This window comes from Carettochelys insculpta, chromosome 4 (assembly GCF_033958435.1).
Source record: "Carettochelys insculpta isolate YL-2023 chromosome 4, ASM3395843v1, whole genome shotgun sequence".
NCBI lineage: Eukaryota > Metazoa > Chordata > Testudines > Carettochelyidae > Carettochelys > Carettochelys insculpta.
In genome coordinates, this window is record NC_134140.1 from 47900558 (window position 1) to 47917894 (window position 17337).

General features: G+C 43.1%; 1 protein-coding gene across 8 annotated transcripts in view; it reads right to left on the bottom strand.

Annotated features, from left to right (window-relative positions):
- CORIN (corin, serine peptidase) overlaps positions 1 to 17337 on the bottom strand; it is a 230127-nt gene that overhangs the window by 23551 nt on the left and 189239 nt on the right. For all 8 annotated transcript variants that reach the window (XM_074992721.1, XM_074992724.1, XM_074992718.1 and 5 more), the window contains one exon: positions 16199 to 16328. In XM_074992721.1, the coding sequence (XP_074848822.1) occupies positions 16199 to 16328 (130 nt within the window). The remainder of the gene's footprint in view (positions 1 to 16198; positions 16329 to 17337) is intronic.

Sequence of the window (17337 nt, forward strand, 5' to 3'; positions counted from 1 at the left end):
TTTGTGTTGTTTTATAAAGTGAGTCTTGAATCAAGCAGCATAGCTGGATTCTGCATTATTTTGTTGACACTTGACATTTTAACAAGAATGTCATACCAGATTACAACAGAGGTAATAAATTTGAAGCTGGATATTTCAGAGGCTAATGACTGTGCTTCAGTTCTAGCTTTTGGATCTCTAGCTTCTTCAAAAACAGCAACAATTGCTTTGTAAAAGTCCACAGGTTGGTATCTCCATGTTTTTTACCCTTTCTACTCTGCTTTCCCAGTGTGTCCAATAGAAGCTTAAGAGTAAAACCACTGACATGTCCTTTCAATATCTGCCATCATTGAGGGAAAAATGAGAAACACATGTAAATGTGTTGCAGCAAACCAAAAAAAGAAATAGCTTCTACAGAAGACTTGTTCATATCACACAAAATCAAATTAAGGCTGTGGCATGCACACAGAACAAGAAAAAGGATTATGGATTTTCCACCAGCAATCTAACTTGCAGGCCAGAAATTTGCCTTCCCATATTGGCTCCATTATCGTAGCCTTGTCGTCTAATGTTCATTACAGACAATAAAATTCATTATAGTTCATCAAGGAGAACTTGAGAAAGTCCGAAAGCTGTAGTGTCCTCTACTTTAAAAAACATGATAAACAATTCCTTAAGTGAAATCTGTGCTGAATCATTAATGTTGACAAATATCACTATTAACAACATCTGTTCTTGATGATTTACATCCAGAGTGCAATCTAGAACTATGGCAAAACATTTTGCCAAACAAACCAATGAAACAATTTTGTCTCTCACTTTACCACTCATTAGCATGCTCATTTCACTTTGAATTCTTGGCCCCAAAGAGTGATTATATATTTCATTTTTACTTTACTTCCAATTTAATAAAATGTATGTTGATGAACTCTGTGACTGTCATTCTAATACATTCATCAAAGAGTTAATAAAATACACATAGATATCATATTGTGAGTGTATTGGAGGAAGGTCAAACCTATTTTACATTTGGTTGAGCAGGGCTAGCATACACATAGGATTTGATTTTGTAGCTGGCCTGTTTATTCTTAGAGCAAATAATGTATGTTGGACTCAAATGTTCAAACTTCTTTTCCGAGTAAATTATGTATCCCTTTTTATTTTGATTTCCTTGAAGATTCTGAAGACTTGTGTAAATGCTGACATAATGCACACTCCAAAGTATGATTTCTGAAGAGCATAACTGGACTATTTAAACACTGCTTGTACACACTAAGAGCTTCAAAATGTGCTAGGGAATGTGTAACAGTGCACATTACCCCGCAATACAGACATACCCTGAGCAGAAGAGATGCTGTCCTGAAATTTTCATTTTTCCAATTCAGAGCTGGTTGGAAGACAACACTCAATGGTTAGCATGGTAATTCAAATAAGAAATAAATTAGTTCTTAGCCCAGTGGCTACAAAGAACACACATTAGAATCACAGAACTGAAAGAAATCTCAAGAAGTGATCAAGTCCAGTTTCCTGCACTCATGACAGGACCAAGCACCATCTAGACCATCCCTGATGGGTGTTTGTCTAACTTGCTATTAAAAATCTCTACTGATGAACAATAAGAAGTCCTGTGACACCTTATAGACTAACAGATATTTTGGAGCACAGGTGCCACAGGACTTCTTGTTGTTTTTGAAGATACAGAATAACTTGGCTACCCCTCTCATACTTGCTTAATGATGAAGATTCCAACAACTTCTCTAGGGAATTTATTCCCGTGGTTAACCACCCTGACAGATGGAAAGATTTTTCTAATGTCAAACCTAAACTTCCCTTGCTTCAATTTAAACCTGTTGATTTTTGTCCTATCAGCAGGAGTTATGGAGAACAATTTTTCTCCCTCTGCCTTGATACAGCCTTTCAGGAACTTGAAATCTGTAACCATGTCCCCATCAGTCTTGTCTTTCTCAGACCAAACAAACCTAGGTTTTCTCAGTCTTCCCTCATAGGTCACATTTTCTAGACTTTCTATAATTTTTGTTGGCATTCTCTGGATGTTCTCCCATTTGTTCACATCTTTCCTGAAATTTGGCACCCAGAACTGGATACAATACCCCAGATGAGACCTAATCAGTGTGGAATAGAGGGGAGGAATTACTTCTTGGCTACATCTACACTTGTCCCCTTCTTTGAAGGGGGCATGGTAATCAGGAGGATGGGAGATGACTAATGAAGTGCAGCACTTCATTAGGCTAATTCTCCCCCAGGGCAACTTCGAAGTGTCAAACTTTGAAGTGCCAGCATGCCATGTAGCCGCAGGCACTTCCAAGTGCCTACACTACTTCAATGTGTCTTTACTCCCCAGCCTCTCACAGCTTGGTATTATCTGCAAACTTTATAATTATATTCTCTAGGCCACTATCTAAATAATCAATTAAGATATTGAATAAAACTAGATGCAGAACTAATCACTGAAGAACCCAACTCATTGGCTACGTCAACATTAGCACAAATATTTGAAATGGCCATGCAAATGGCCATTTCGAAGATTACTAATGAGGTGCTGAAATGCGTATTCAGCACCTCATTAGTATGCTAGCAGCCGCGGCTCTTCAAAATTGCCGCGTTTCACTGCCGCGCGGCTCGTCCACACAGGGGTCCTTTTCTAAAGGACCCTGGGAACTTTGAAATCCCCTTTTCCTATCAGCTCTTTATATCTGATGATAGGAATAAGGGGATTTTGAAGTTTCTGGGGTCTTTTTGAAAAGGACCCCCGTCTGGACGAGCCACATGACAGCAAACACAGCAATTTCAAAGAGCCGCAGCTGCTGGCATGTTAACGAAGCACTGAATATGCATTTCAGCACCTCATTAGTAATCTTTGAAATGGCCATTTGCACGGCCATTTTGAAGATTTGTCCTAGTGTAGACATGGCCATTATGCCCTTTCAGCATAACTGGGAACCATTTATAACTTCTCTCGGGGAATGGTTATGCAACTAGTTATGCACTCAACTTACATTCACTCCAGCTAGGTTATATTTCCCTAATTTATTAATGAGGTCATGCAAGACTGTATCAAATACATTACTAAAGTCTACATACCACATCTACCTCTTCCCCCTCAGTTACGAGGCTTGTTACCTATCCAAAAAAGCTATCAGGTTGGTTTAACATGATTTGTTCCTGACAAATGCTATCTATTATTTATCACGTTAATATCTTTTGGGTGTTTGCAAATGGATTCCTTAATTATTTGCTCAATTATCTTTCCTGGTACAGAAGCTAAACTGAATGGTCTGTAATTCCCTGGGATGTCCTTAATTCTCTTTTTTATAGATGGGAACTATTTTCCCCCCTTTCCAATCTTCTGGAATCTCTGCCATCTTTCAAGACTTTTCAAAGATAATTGCTAATTGTTCAGATATCTCCTCAGTAAATTCCTTGAGTGTTCTAGGATGCATTTCATCAGGCCCTGGTGACCTGAAGCCATTGAATGTGTCTAAGTAATTTTTCAATTGTTTCTTCTCTATTATAGGTTCTCACCTACCCCTTTTTCACTGGCATTCACTATATTAGGTATCCAATCGCCACCAACCTCCTTGACGAAAAGCAAAACAATTACGTCATTAAGCACCTCCACCATTTCCACATTTTCTGTTATTGTTTTTCCCTCTTCATTGAGTAACAGGCCTACTCTGTACTTCCCTTTGCTTCTAACTTATTTGTAGAATGTTTTCTGGTTGCTCTTTATGTCTCCAGCTAGTTTGAGCTCATTTTGTGAACTGACCTTTCTAATTTTTTCCCTACATACTTACGTTATTTATTTATAATCATTATTTGTAATTGGATCTAGCTTCCACTTTTTGTAAGACTTTTTTTTTTATTTTTGGATCATTCCAAATCTCCTGGTTATGCCATGGTGGCCTATTGCCATATTTCCTATCTTTACTTCACAATATGATGAATGAGAAGCACGGGGCAGTAATCAGATAGCTGGATTATCCTCAACAATCCCTTTGTAAAACTCATATTCAGGCTCCTGGCAGGCAGCCTACCTCAAGGGATGCCATGTCAGAGTGACAAATGGGCATCTCTGTCCCCCTCAGAAGAGAGAGTCTCCAATACTCACTATCACATCCCCTCCTGGGCATGGTGGCTGCAGAACCCCCAGCCTTGGAGGGCATCGCTTCTTCTCTTCCACTTCATGGGGTGATTCCTCATCTCCCATTGCCAGGGCAGCTTAAGGTTCTCCATCACCCTGGTTGGTGGGTTGGAAGTAGGGATGGAGCAGTGCCTGCATTCTGTTAAAGAGCCGCCTCCTCCTCCCCAGGAAGTATGCCAGAAGTCCTCTAGCTTCTTCAGCCTTGGATGTCTGCCACATGAATAGCCTTGAGGAATTCATCATGGACATGCACGGTCTTCATTCAACCCACCTCCTCCTGTTGCTCTTTCATTTGCATCTTTAGGTACGTTATTCCTTTGTATTTCATTAGCAGGTAACTATAGTTTTTCATAATAGCATTTGCTATCTCATCCTAGCAAAGAGGAGAAATGGACACTTCCATGCAGTTTCCAGAGAGTTGCTAAAAATATCTGCTAGAGATTTGCTTTTGGCAAACTTCAACTTTGGATAGATTAAAGAGATTGGTTCTTTTATCACTGCCTGATCAGCAGACTTGGGTTTCCAAATATATGAGAATATTTTGATCTGACCAACGACAAGTGAAAACTATGACCATTTAGGCATCTACTATTTTTACCATTCAATAGAGCATGCACATCTTCAGACATGCACCAGCTAACCCTCATACAGTGAGGTTTCCAGTGAGCATGGCAGTATTATAAACAATTATTCACTTCATGTTTAACAGTCTTTTCACAGTAGGGAAAAACATACGACCTTCAAAGAAAAGAAAAGCATATTCTGAGTCATTTGAGTGTGGACATTTTGCCAATCTACACACCAAAGCTTTTGAGACAACGCTTTCATCTCTCTCACAAGTGTAATATACACAATTTTCCATAACGTTATAGCACACCACTGTACCACACTGTGATAAATTGTAGAAAAAAATACAATGTGTATGGAATTAATATTGATAGGTAGTCAGGCACATAGGCTGAGTTAAGTACAGTAGACAGCATTAGGTTATCCTTTTGTTGCTCCAGTTAAGAGAGAGTGAGTTCCTTACAGCTATATTTTCAAACTGATTATTTTAGAATCTGCCATTTAAAAATATTATTCATGTATATTAGGAACCATTTGCTAAACTCATTTATCAGAATCCCATTTCATTTTCATTAAATTCTATTCATTTGCTTGCAGTTAATTTAGTATACATTGGAGAGAGTCTGTCTGCTTGTTTGTCGGTTTGTTCATGAGCTCTTCCTAAATGGTAAGAGCTAGGACCACCAAATTCAGCACACAGTTTCCTCTTATTTTAATTTAATAAAAAGGTAAGCGCTTGGTAGTGCTAGGAAAATGGGATATGCCTAGAATGGTATGACTTCTCATAAAAACATACAGAAAAGAGACAGAATCACCAGGCAGATGAAAGGGGTGGACTGGGAGCATCCCTGAAGTCAGGGACTGCCCTAGCCCCCAGTCTCCCACCCCCAGGCACCCCATAGGGAGGGTGGGAAGAGCTGAAGCCCCCCCCCGCCACTGATTCACATGGGGACATTGCTAGCTGTTCCCCAATGTAAGGGAGCAAGGGGAAAGTGAACAGTTTGCTGCATTCCTCAGTCTGGCTTGGGAGCACAAGGTGCAGATTAATCTGGACCTGCCCCTCTTGGGGGTCATGCACAACTCGCCCAGCTATGTCCATTGGAGCTGCAGTGGCCATGGAGAGACACTTCTCACCTTGGTTCAAGCAGCTGCCATGAGAGAGGACTTGAGTAGTCCTCTCTCCCCAGGGCAGCCTGCACACTGAACCCTTCACCCTCAGCCCTACTCCAGAGCAATGATTTAAATTAATCATATACATTTTCATTAAGCATGCTTAATTCTTACTTATTTGAGTTAAGGACCCAAGCAACGCTGGCTAAATCTTCTAGTTCTCAAAAATTAAAAACCAAACAGTCCCACAAGCAGTGACAAAGGCATTCCTTCCATGATCTAAAACTTACAGAGCACTGGGACTTGTCTGAGAATTCACTACAAAATATAATTATAATTTCTATCTTGAACAGCTGTACAGAGAAGAAAAGTACAATGTGCTACCTTTCCTAGTAATTTCAGGCATAAGGTACCATAGGCTAATATAGATTATTATTATACAGACTTTTATACCCATAACAAGTGTCTTCTATATAACGGCATTATGCAGGTGGCATTTATGTGTTTAGATAGAGAAGTTACTCACCTGTGTAGTAACGATGGTTCTTCGAGATGTGTCCCCGTGGGTGCACCACCGTAGGTGTCGGGCTCGCCCCGACGCCGCAGCTCGGAAAATCTTCAGCAGTCTCCGTCGGGTTGCGCATGTGCCGATGTGCGTCAGCTCTTCGCGCGCTTACGGTCACGTGCGCGATCCGGTCCCCGCCAGTTCCTGATCAACCGCTCCGGATGTCTCTGAAAAACACAAAACAGAGCTCCGAAGTGGGGAGGAATGGGTGGGTAGCAGAGCAACCACGGGGACACATCTCGAAGAACCATCGTTACTACACAGGTGAGTAACTTCTCTTTCTTCTTCAAGTGGTCCCCGTGGGTGCACCACCGTAGGTGACTACCCAGCAGTAACCCCCCCCGAAAAAGGAGGTGGGTACCCGATTTATGCACAGCTTGCCCTTGAAAGGACTGCTGTCAACAGCCGTGTATCCTCATCAAGCATCCTGTGCATGGCGTAGTGCTTGGCGAAGGTGTCGTAGGAAGACCACGTTGTTGCTCTGCAGATGTCTCTCAGCACGATTCCCTTGAAGAAGGCCGTCGACGCCGCCATCGCCCTAGTGCAGTGGGCCCTGGGTGGAACTGGCAGAGGAGTCTTGCGAAGCTCGTAGCACAGTCTTATGCATGACACAATGTGATTTGAAATCCTCCCCGAAGATAGGGCTTCCCCTTTTGACCTGGATGCAATGGACACCAGGAGTCTGTCCGTTTTCCGGAAAGGCTTAGTTCTATCGATGTAGAAGGCAAGCGCCCTTCTCACGTCTAACAAGTGCAACCGTGCCTCTTTACTCGAATTGTGAGGCTTAGGATAAAACGAGGGCAATACTATGGGTTCATTAATGTGAAAATCTGAAGAGACCTTTGGAACGAAGGCTGGGTGCAAACGTAAGACCACCGCCTCCTTTGAGAATATTGTGCAGGGTGGTGTGGACATTATGGCTGTGAGCTCGCTCACCCTGCGAGCTGACGTGATTGCCAGGGGGAAAGTTGTTTTCATGGTAAGTAGCCGAAGGGGAACCATAGCCAATGGTTCAAAGGGCGGTCCCGAGAGCGTGTGGAGAACCAAGTCCAAACTCCATGACGGCGGTATCGGTTTCCGAGGGGGGTACAGGTTTACCAACCCCTTTAGGAAGCGCGTGACAACAGGATGGGCGAATATGGTTGATCCCTCCTCTTCATGTCAAAAAGCTGATATAGCCGCAAGATGAACCTTTATGGAGGATAGAGAGAGCCCCTTTTGTTTGAGTTGTAGCAGGTAGTCCAGAATCATGGGTATAGGGGCGTCCAGAGGTGTCAACTGCTTGGAAGAGCACCAAGCGGAAAAACGCGTCCATTTGTGCTCATAAGTCTTTCTGGTGGAAGTCCTCCGACTACACTCCAGGACTTGCTGCACTCCCTCTGAACATGTAGTCTCTAGGGCGCTGAGCCATGGATTAAACAAGCTTGTAGCCGAAGTCCCTGCGGGTGCGGATGCAGTATTGACCCTCGAGCCTGTGTGAGAAGCTCCGGCACTGTCGGTAGGGGAAACGGCTGGTGCTGTGCCATGTGTAGAAGCAGTGGGAACCATTGTTGCCGATCCCAGGTCAGGACTATGAGTATCATGCGTGCTCTCTCCCTTTTGGCTTTCTCCAAGACTTTGTGTATGAGTGTTGTGGGAGGGAACGCATAGAGTAGAGGGCCCTTCCATGGGATCATGAAGGCATCCCCCAAGGATCCCTGTCCTATGCCCGCTCTGGAGCAGTATCGGTGACATTTCTTGTTGTCGTGAGTGGTGAACAAATCGATTTGGGGAAACCCCCATCTGTGGAACACTTGGTGAAGCAGGTCTGAACGGATCTGCCACTTGTGCATGGGCACAAAATGGTGTATCTGCAATACCTCTGCCTGGGAAGTTCCCTTTAGTAGGCAATCGTCCAGGTATGGGAAGATGAAGACGCCTTGTCTGTGCAGGTATGCTGACACGACCGCTAGGGTCTTGGTGAAAACTCTGGGTGCCGAAGAGAGACCGAATGGAAGGACTCTGTACTGAAAATGATCTGTGCCTACAACGAACCGGAGGAAGCGCCTGTGTGCTGGATGAATTGTGATATGAAAATACGCATCCTGTAAGTCAAGGGCTGCAAACCAATCTCCATCGTCTAGTGCCGTGATTATGGAAGCCATCGTAGTCATTTTGAAACGTTGTTTGTGCAGGTATTGGTTGAGGGCCCGTAGGTCCAAAATGGGCCTCCAACCTCCTGTCTTCTTCTCCGTCAGGAAGTACCAGGAGTAGAAACCTCTGCCCTGAAATTGCTCTGGTACTCTCTCCACTGCCCCTATGAACAGGAGGTGGTCCACATCCCATTTTAGTTCCGTGAGGTGAGAGGGGTCCCTGAGAAGGGCCACAGTGGGAGGATGTGGTGGTGGTAATGATTGAAAGGGGATTGTGTACCCCGTGGCTATAATCTCCAATACCCACTTGTCCAAGGTGATGCTTTTCCACTGGGGGTAGAATGGCTTGAGCCGATGATGGAACATGTGTTGAAATTGGCACTGACAGACCGTCTTGGTTTCGCGTCAAACCTGCTGCCTTATATTCTGCCCGGAAGAGGCATGGCCTTGTTGTGGTCGACGTCTAGGGGCCTTGTACTGTGGTGGCTGTTGGTGACGCCCCTGGTCATACCCCCGTTGAAAATGGGTACGTTGTGGTTGGTAACTATAACACCATTGTTGAGGATAAAACTTCTTCCTTCTGTATGGTGGGGTATATATCCCAAAGTCCAAAGTGTCGCTCTGGAGTCTTTACTAGAGTGCAAGACTGAGTCAGTTGAGTCAGCGAATAATTTCATTTTGTCAAAGGGAAGGTCTGCTATTTTTACTTGCAGTTCCTTGGGAATGCCTGACATGTGGAGCCATGACTCCCTGCACATTACCACCGCAGTGGCTACGGCACGAGCCGCTGTGTCCGCTACGTCTAACGCAATCTGGACTCCTGCTCAAGAAGCTGTGTATCCTTCTTGTACGATTGCCTTAAGGACCGGCTTCTTATCCTCCGGGAGGAAATCCATGAGAGCGGTAAGCTTAGAATAATTGTTGAAATTGTGGTTCGACAAATGGGCAGCGTAGTTAGCCATCTGCAGCAACAGGGTAGCTGATGAGTAAGCCTTTCTACCGAGGAGGTCCAGTTTCTTTATATCCTTGTCCAGTCCCCCAGATTTATACTGGGACGTTTTGGCTCTATTTTGAGAAGATTCAACCACTAGCGAATTTGGCTGTGGATGACTGAACAAAAACTCCATGCCTTTGGCAGGGACGAAATACTTTTTATCTGCCCTTTTGTTGGTAGGAGGAGTGGAGGCTGGAGTCTGCCATATGTTAGTGGCTGCCTCCATAATTGCATCGTCCAATGGTATGGCTATTTTAGAAGAAGAAGGGGGCCTGAGGTTTTTAAGGAGCTTGTGGTGTTTTTCCTGTACCTCCGCCACTTGAATGTCCTGAGATTGAGCCACCCTTTTGAACAGCTCTTGGAATTGTTTTAGGTCATCTGGGGGAGAGACGTCCCCAGGAACAACCGCTTCGTCTGGGGAGGATGAGGCTGCATCACTGTGGTATCTCTCCTCCAGTTCCTCGGGATCTTGGCTGTATTCATATGGTTGTCCTTTTGAGGTTTCGAAATGAGGTTCAAAATCCTTTGGACCAGTCTCTGATTGGAAAACTTGTGGTGTTCCCCCAGGTTGAAGCTGTGCACTGTGACGTTGAGGAGGGGTTGACGGGGATCTACGACGAGATGCCGAACTCCTATGTTGATGTCCCGTATAATGGTGGCAGCCATAGCAACAAGGGCAGGGTCCCGGTGATGGGGACCTGGACCACGACCCGAAAGTGATGATGCAAGTACTGACGTGATCGTCGAGATGACACCGACGTAGGGGGAGATCCTCTGTGATGATACTCATAGGGGTCTCTGCTGGAAGATGGTGAAAAGCGTGCAAATCCAGGAGATGGTCGTTGGAGAAAAGGAGATGGGAGCCTGTGGCAGGCTGAAGGCGTTGCTGCTCGCTGAATCTCCAGGGGGGATCGCGGTGATAATGGCAGCGCAATTACCTCAGGGGAGGGACTGCGGTGCCGGGCCTTGGCTTTGGCTTTTGCTCGCTCAGGTACCACTGGAACTCTGATCGGTGCCATGCTGAGTTCCGCTGCCCCCGGTGCTGTGCTTGGTGCCGTTGTCCTCGGTGCCGCTCGGGGTGTTTCGTCTGGCCCCGTAGGGCTCCGTGCCGGGTGTTGACGTTCCAGTGCCATCGGAGCCGAAAAGCTCGGTGCCGCAGTAGCCAGTGCCGATCTCTCCGGTGCCTGCACGGCCTTTGGTGCCGTCTCCTTAAGAGTAGCAGGCCCCTTGCTTCGCTCGTCCCACTCCCAGAGGTGACGGGCAGGGATCGAGCTGGAGAAGCCTCTCTCTTCTTCTGCACAGAGGAGGTCAAAGAGGCAGCCTTCCTCTTGTGCAAACCTGAAGAGCCCTCCTTATGGGGGTTTTCCGACGTGGCAGGCTGAAGTGCTTTGTCAAAGAGAAGCATTTTGAGCCTCATCTCTCTATCTTTCCGAGCTCTAGTTGTTAATTTAGAGCAATGAGAGCACTTCTGGGGGAGATGGGTTTCCCCAAGGCACCGGATACATTTACTGTGGCCGTCCAAGGCAGGCATGGCCTCCCGGCAGGATTCACACTTTTTAAAACCGGGAGACGACATTGTTAGACTTTAAGTCCTTGAATCCTTAAGTGCTAACAGCGCACTTAGCAGTCTATTTACCAAACAATAGCAACCGTTAACCTTTAAAGGCTTGCCAAAAATAGCGGGCCCGCCCGAAGGCGGCCACTCTGATCCTTAACACAGTCTTTTGCTTTTAGAAAAAAAACCTATATACACAGTACAACTAATATTATAATAACTAAATGAATATTAACTATAACTATAACTAGTAAGACGAATAAAAACGGAGTTTATCTGTCTCAGGCGTTGGAGCCGGAGATGATTCTGTCTGCAGCCGTTGGCGGTTGAGAAGGAACTGGCGGGGACCGGATCGCACACGTGACCGTAAGCGCGCGAAGAGCTGACGCGCATCAGCGCATGCGCGACCCAACGGAGACTGCTGAAGATTTTCTGAGCTGCGGCGCCAGGGCGAGCCCGACACCTACGGTGGAGCACCCACGGGGACCACTCGAAGAAGAACTCTAAATTTATTTGTGGTGGTGGGGATTATTATGAATGTGAACATACACCTAAAAGATTTTGTGTAAGATGTTACTATCCTTAGAGCACAGTGTGATTACCACAAGGGGAAAATATTTTCCATCCCTATTTTCCAACCTTATTTAATATATATTCTAAAAATATATAATCTATCCTACTAAACTGTGTCTAAACATAAGCAACCTACTGAAAACACATGTAATGTTACCAGTCTACTATTACATGCTGTCTTGTTAGACACCATTTTACATCTAAGAAATGACACAGGATGTCAGTGGCAAACAGGTGAGGTATATGAATTAAATTCTGTTTTCAAAGTAGTATGAAATCCTGCAAACATATTACTTCATCTAGTCAATCTCCCTGATTATGCAGAAAACATTCACATTAGTTTTGTATTGACTGCCAACTGGGCTTAAGGTCTAAAAAAGAATTAAATGTCTTCTTTCCACTACTGGTTCTGGTAAACATTCTTCTCGAAGATCTCCTTCAAAAATGATTTATTCCATTGTTCTGTTGGCTCCTTCACTGTGTAATGAAAATAACTATGAAAATGAAGCTTTAGATGACCGACAGAATTGTGTTTCCAGACTAGCAAAAAGGACCAGGCTAAACATTTTTTAATGCCTGTATTAGACATTTGTATGTTAATAGAACACTTTTTCTGCAACCCATCCTGAACAATGATCCTTCACTCTCACAGACCTTGGGAGGCAGGCCTGTCCTCGCCTACAGACAGCCTGCCAACCTTAAACAAATCCTCACCAGCCACTACAAATCACAAACCAGTGACTCTAGGCCTGGAACCAGCCCCTATAACAGTCCTCGCTGCCAGCTCTGCTCACATATCTACACCAGTGACATCATCACAGGACCTAACATCAACTATACCATCAGGGGCTCCTTTACCTGCACATCTACTAAAATAATATATGATATCATGTGCCAGCAATGCCCCACTGCAATTTACATTGGCCAAACTGGACAGTCTCTCTCTAAAAGAATAAATGGACATAAAGCAGACATCAGGAACGGTAATGTACAGAATCCTGTGGGAGAACATTTCAATCTCCTTGGACACTCAGTGGCAGATTTAAGGGTGACAGTTCTGAAACAAAAAAATTTCAGAAATCAAATGGAGAGAGAAATCTCTGAGCTGCAATTTATTTGCAAATTTGACTCCATTAACCATGGATTAAACAGAGACTGGGAGTGGCTCACAGCTTACAAAGATAGTTTCTCTGCTCTGGGTGTTGATAGCTCCCCATTAGATGATGACAATGGCTCACATTCCCCTGTCTGATCTGACTTGTTTTTTCCTCTTTTGATAAGTACTGTTGATACTGGGCCATTTCCACCTTGCTGAATAGACCCTGTCAGCTCTGGCCCTCCACCTTACTGGGACCCCACTCTGTAAATACCCCTCTGAAACCACCCCCCCCACTCATGCATCTGATAAAGTGGGTTTTTGCCCATGACAGCTTATGCTCCAAAATATCTGTTAGTCTATAAGGTGCCACAAGACTTCTTGTTCTCCAAGCTACAGACCAACACGACTACCTCTCTGATACCTGTATGTTAATACTATCCTTCCCCTTCATCCAACTCCTTATACTATCTGTGATTTATGATTCCATTAGAGAGGAGGAGGGCATGTGCTAGTGTATAGAACATTTTTTCTGCAATGTCTAGAGCTACAGAATTTCTGTTAATCCCTTAGGGCTTGAGGAATGCATTTATAACCACTGGAAAGTAATTTTCCTCAAAAGTTGGAGTAGCAACTCTGGCCACTATCAGTCTCAAAGAGCTGGCACTGACAAAAAAGGAAGTGTAAAATTGGCAGCACATGTGGCATTATTTGTTTCTCAGCTGACTGGTTAACATACCACTCTTAGCAGTGCTAATTCTCTTTGTCATGGTTAGTTTTGACTGGACAAGTTGGTCACATTTTTTTCTGTTCTCATCAGATGCAAGCACTTGTGTCTCAAGAGTTCAAAATTTGCTTTCATGAAAAGTTTCTAATATTTTCTTTAAATTAATTTTTATGACTATATCCAACAGTAAACTCATGCACTATAATGTTTGCCAAAAAGTGAATGTAAAAGGGACAAAAATGCAACCAAAGTATATTTGACATGTTCATTTGGGAAAATGGTCACAAAACTCAAGCTTCAATCTAAGTCAGTGTAATTTTAAAAGGCTCTTTGTGATTCAGATATTAACATGAAATTTAGTGTTCTGAAGATACTGCAGGATAACTGTGAATACACCTAATATAAAGGAAAAATGTTTCATTTATGTCATTCACACTTGAGAAATCTGAAAAAGTAACAACTTTAAGAAATGAAACAAAGATGGCACATATTTCACAAAGTGCACATGTTAATTATGAGCTTTATTGTACTAAATATTATTTTGAAGACTCTGATTTATGTACACCTGCTCTGAACTTTTCTACATGTACCTTTTAGTGCCTGGTCGCCTCTTGCCACTCCCACACTCTTTTGTTTGATCTCATCACTCTTTGTTTATGACATCACTATTTGTGTTTTGTATTTTCTTATACCTGGAAATCCTGATACGGCAAAGATCTGATGCACTGTGCAAGCTAAGCATGTGCATACATTTTTAAAAAGATTTGAACCATATTTATGACCTGCCAAGCTGCTGAATCAGCAGCAGTTTTGTTGGGCTCTATTCTTCTCAAGTTTCAGCTTCACAATCATATATCATCCAGGCAACATGAAATAGGCTGATGACCTCTGACAAAAAGGGGAATACTATACACAACCCACTAACCCCAAAGAACTGCCATATTGCATATTAAAACCACACCATTTCATTTGCGGGTCTCTACGATTGGACTTCCCTACCATGCTTTAAGCAGCTTAATTATCTTTTTTTTTTTTTTTAAACTCATAAATTCTTCCAATGAGGGACCCCCAGTACCACCTCACGCCACTATTCCTGGGTCAACAACCTCCTCTATGTCAATGGCTGCCAAAATATCCCCAAAGGTTTCCCAAGAATGGAAATGCTGTGCGTATCTCATGAAACCTCTTGAGGAGGTGACTGGAAGCAATCCAAGACACTTGTCCGTGTCTACACTAGCCCCAAACGTCAAAATGGCCACGCAAATGGTCATTTCAAAGTTTACTAATGAAGCGCTGAAATGCATATTCAGCGCTTCATTAGCATGCAGGCTGTCGCGGCACTTCGAAATTGAAAGGAAATCGAAAGGACCCCGCCTACTTCGAAGTCCCTTTATTCCCATCATGCGGCCGCCCGCATGCATTTCAGCACTTCATTAGTAAACTTCAAAATGGCCATTTGCGTGGCCATTTCGAAGTTTGGGGCTAGTGTAGACACGGCCACCGTGTACTGTAGCCTGCACTTTCTGATGGCCACAAATGCAGGATAATGTTCAGTCCTGCAACATCTGTGCTTGCACATAACTCCTCCAGAGCAGTATTTTAAGTCTCTCGGTGACCAACATGGGACCCTTTTCTGGCCGTCGGCACAAATTACCCTTGATTTTTATATTGGAACTACCCCAATCTGAAGGTCTAATACCATACTGACCATCCTGAACCAAGTCACAAAAACAGGCAATTTTTTACCATGCAAAACAGGCACCCTACTCTGTATGTCATCATGTTGCAAGAGCTGATGAGAAAACTGCTGCTATAATCTCCCCACTCCCCAAAGAAGCTATGCTCACTGACTCTGTGGGATCAGAGGACAAACAGCAGAAGCCTGACTGGATATTATGGCTCATAAAGATTCCTATTCTGTCCCATCCCTTGGCTTAGCAACTATTACTAGACGTTTTGTTGCACAGACTGCTGAGACCAAGTTCCCAGCTCCTTGTCTTGTTCCATATCCTGTCCTCACACCTTGCTCCCTGTCGCTGATTCAAGCTGTGGTCTTCAGCATGACTTCTGATTCCCCCTTTGATGTGACCATGGCCCTGACCTTACTCCTGACTCTCACCAGTAGGTCAGACAGCTCACATTATGGGCCTTAATACCTATCATATTCAAAATGCCGTCTTCTAGGTTATAGATGCCCCTGACATGCAGTTTGGTGACTAATTAGGCCATTCTTACTCTGGGATCACGGGTAGCAGGTAATATTTTTGCATGATAATTTTATTTAGGGCACAGTAGTCCACGTACAGCCTGAAGGATCCATCCTTCTTTTTTATGAAGATGACAAGGCTCCAACTGGGCCAGATACAACCCTTTTTAAAATTCTCATGGACACATTCAAATTACAGAGCTCCAGTGAACAAATTATTACAGTTTCCTCTTCCTGTTTCATAAAGCAAACTCTTTTTTCAGCCTCCAGGAACAAATGCAGCATCAAATTTATAACATATCGTTAGTTTCAAAAATAATTATAAATTCACTTTCCAAGACTTGGGTGAAAGGTTATCTTTATAACTAACTGCTTTAATTACAGTTGTGTAGTATATTTAAAGCAGAATATAACTGTTGAAATTTTACTGAGTTTGCTTTCCTTTTTGTACTAAGTTTCATTTTGCACAGGTCACAGTAACAACAGTAACCCCCATGGGAAATTCATCAATGCTACAAACTACTGACCTTACCCTAAACCCATTTGATTGCAGGCCAGCTGGCTTAAATGTTCTTGCCACTCATCAGCACAAACATGGTAGTCAGTAGCTGACCTGTGAATCGTCAGGAATGCGAAAGAGTTTGTGTTTTTAGATAGGGTCACTGCAGAGAAAAAGAAAAGTAACAAATATTTCTTCAGGTAGTTGGTATTCTAATTGCTACATTGTAAATATAAGAATACTTTCAAAAGTGTCTTACAGTAATGCAAGTTCCTGTTATATTTTATTTCCTTTATAGTTTATGAAGATTTAATTCAAGGAGGAGGAAGCAGTGGCCATCAGAATCTAGGTAGTCCCAATGAGATAATATGAAAGTGAAGAGAAACATTCTGAAGTTTAGATCAAACCAAACTGCTTTAATTCACCATTTGTTTATATTGCCTAGACTGCTAGTCTAACTCATGCTGAGTAGTATTTTACTCTACAAGTACTCCTTTTGAAATATATGAATCTATTTGTGGTACAAGATGTTATGCAATATAAGAATAGTATTAGATTCTGACCCTTGATAAAATTATATTGTTCCTATTATGATATTAGCTGTATTTATAGAAATGAAAAAAACAGTCAATAGCTATTGTCCACAAAAATACCATTCTCTGCCATTACCATCATCTCTCACCTTCAACCTACTTATTGGCATAACATGCGCCTTTGTTTTGATCCTGCAAAAGAAAGCTTCCAAATTATCAAAAACGAATTGAGGTAAACTTAGATCCCCTATAACACTATTGTTTGTCACAGAAACTCTTGACAGAAAGCTTTGTGAGCGTATACACCCTGCTTCCCCCTCAAATACATACTGATACTATTTAAATTTTGTACTTCTCTTTTATTCTTCGATTTCATTAATCCTGACTCACTCAGTTATTTAGCATTTAGCATTCGCGCTACCCTGTGTTTACCTCCCGAGCAGAAAACGATACATAAATATTTGATTCCTCCTTCTTGATACTTCAGACTTGTGTTTATAGGACATTTTTTCTCCACTAAGTAGTGTTGATGGATGTGTGCCCAACGTATTTTCTCAGCATTAGGGATAAAGAATGCATGTTTCTCTAAACAAGAGGATAGTTTTCTATTTTAAACTACAAATATGCCATAAAACATCT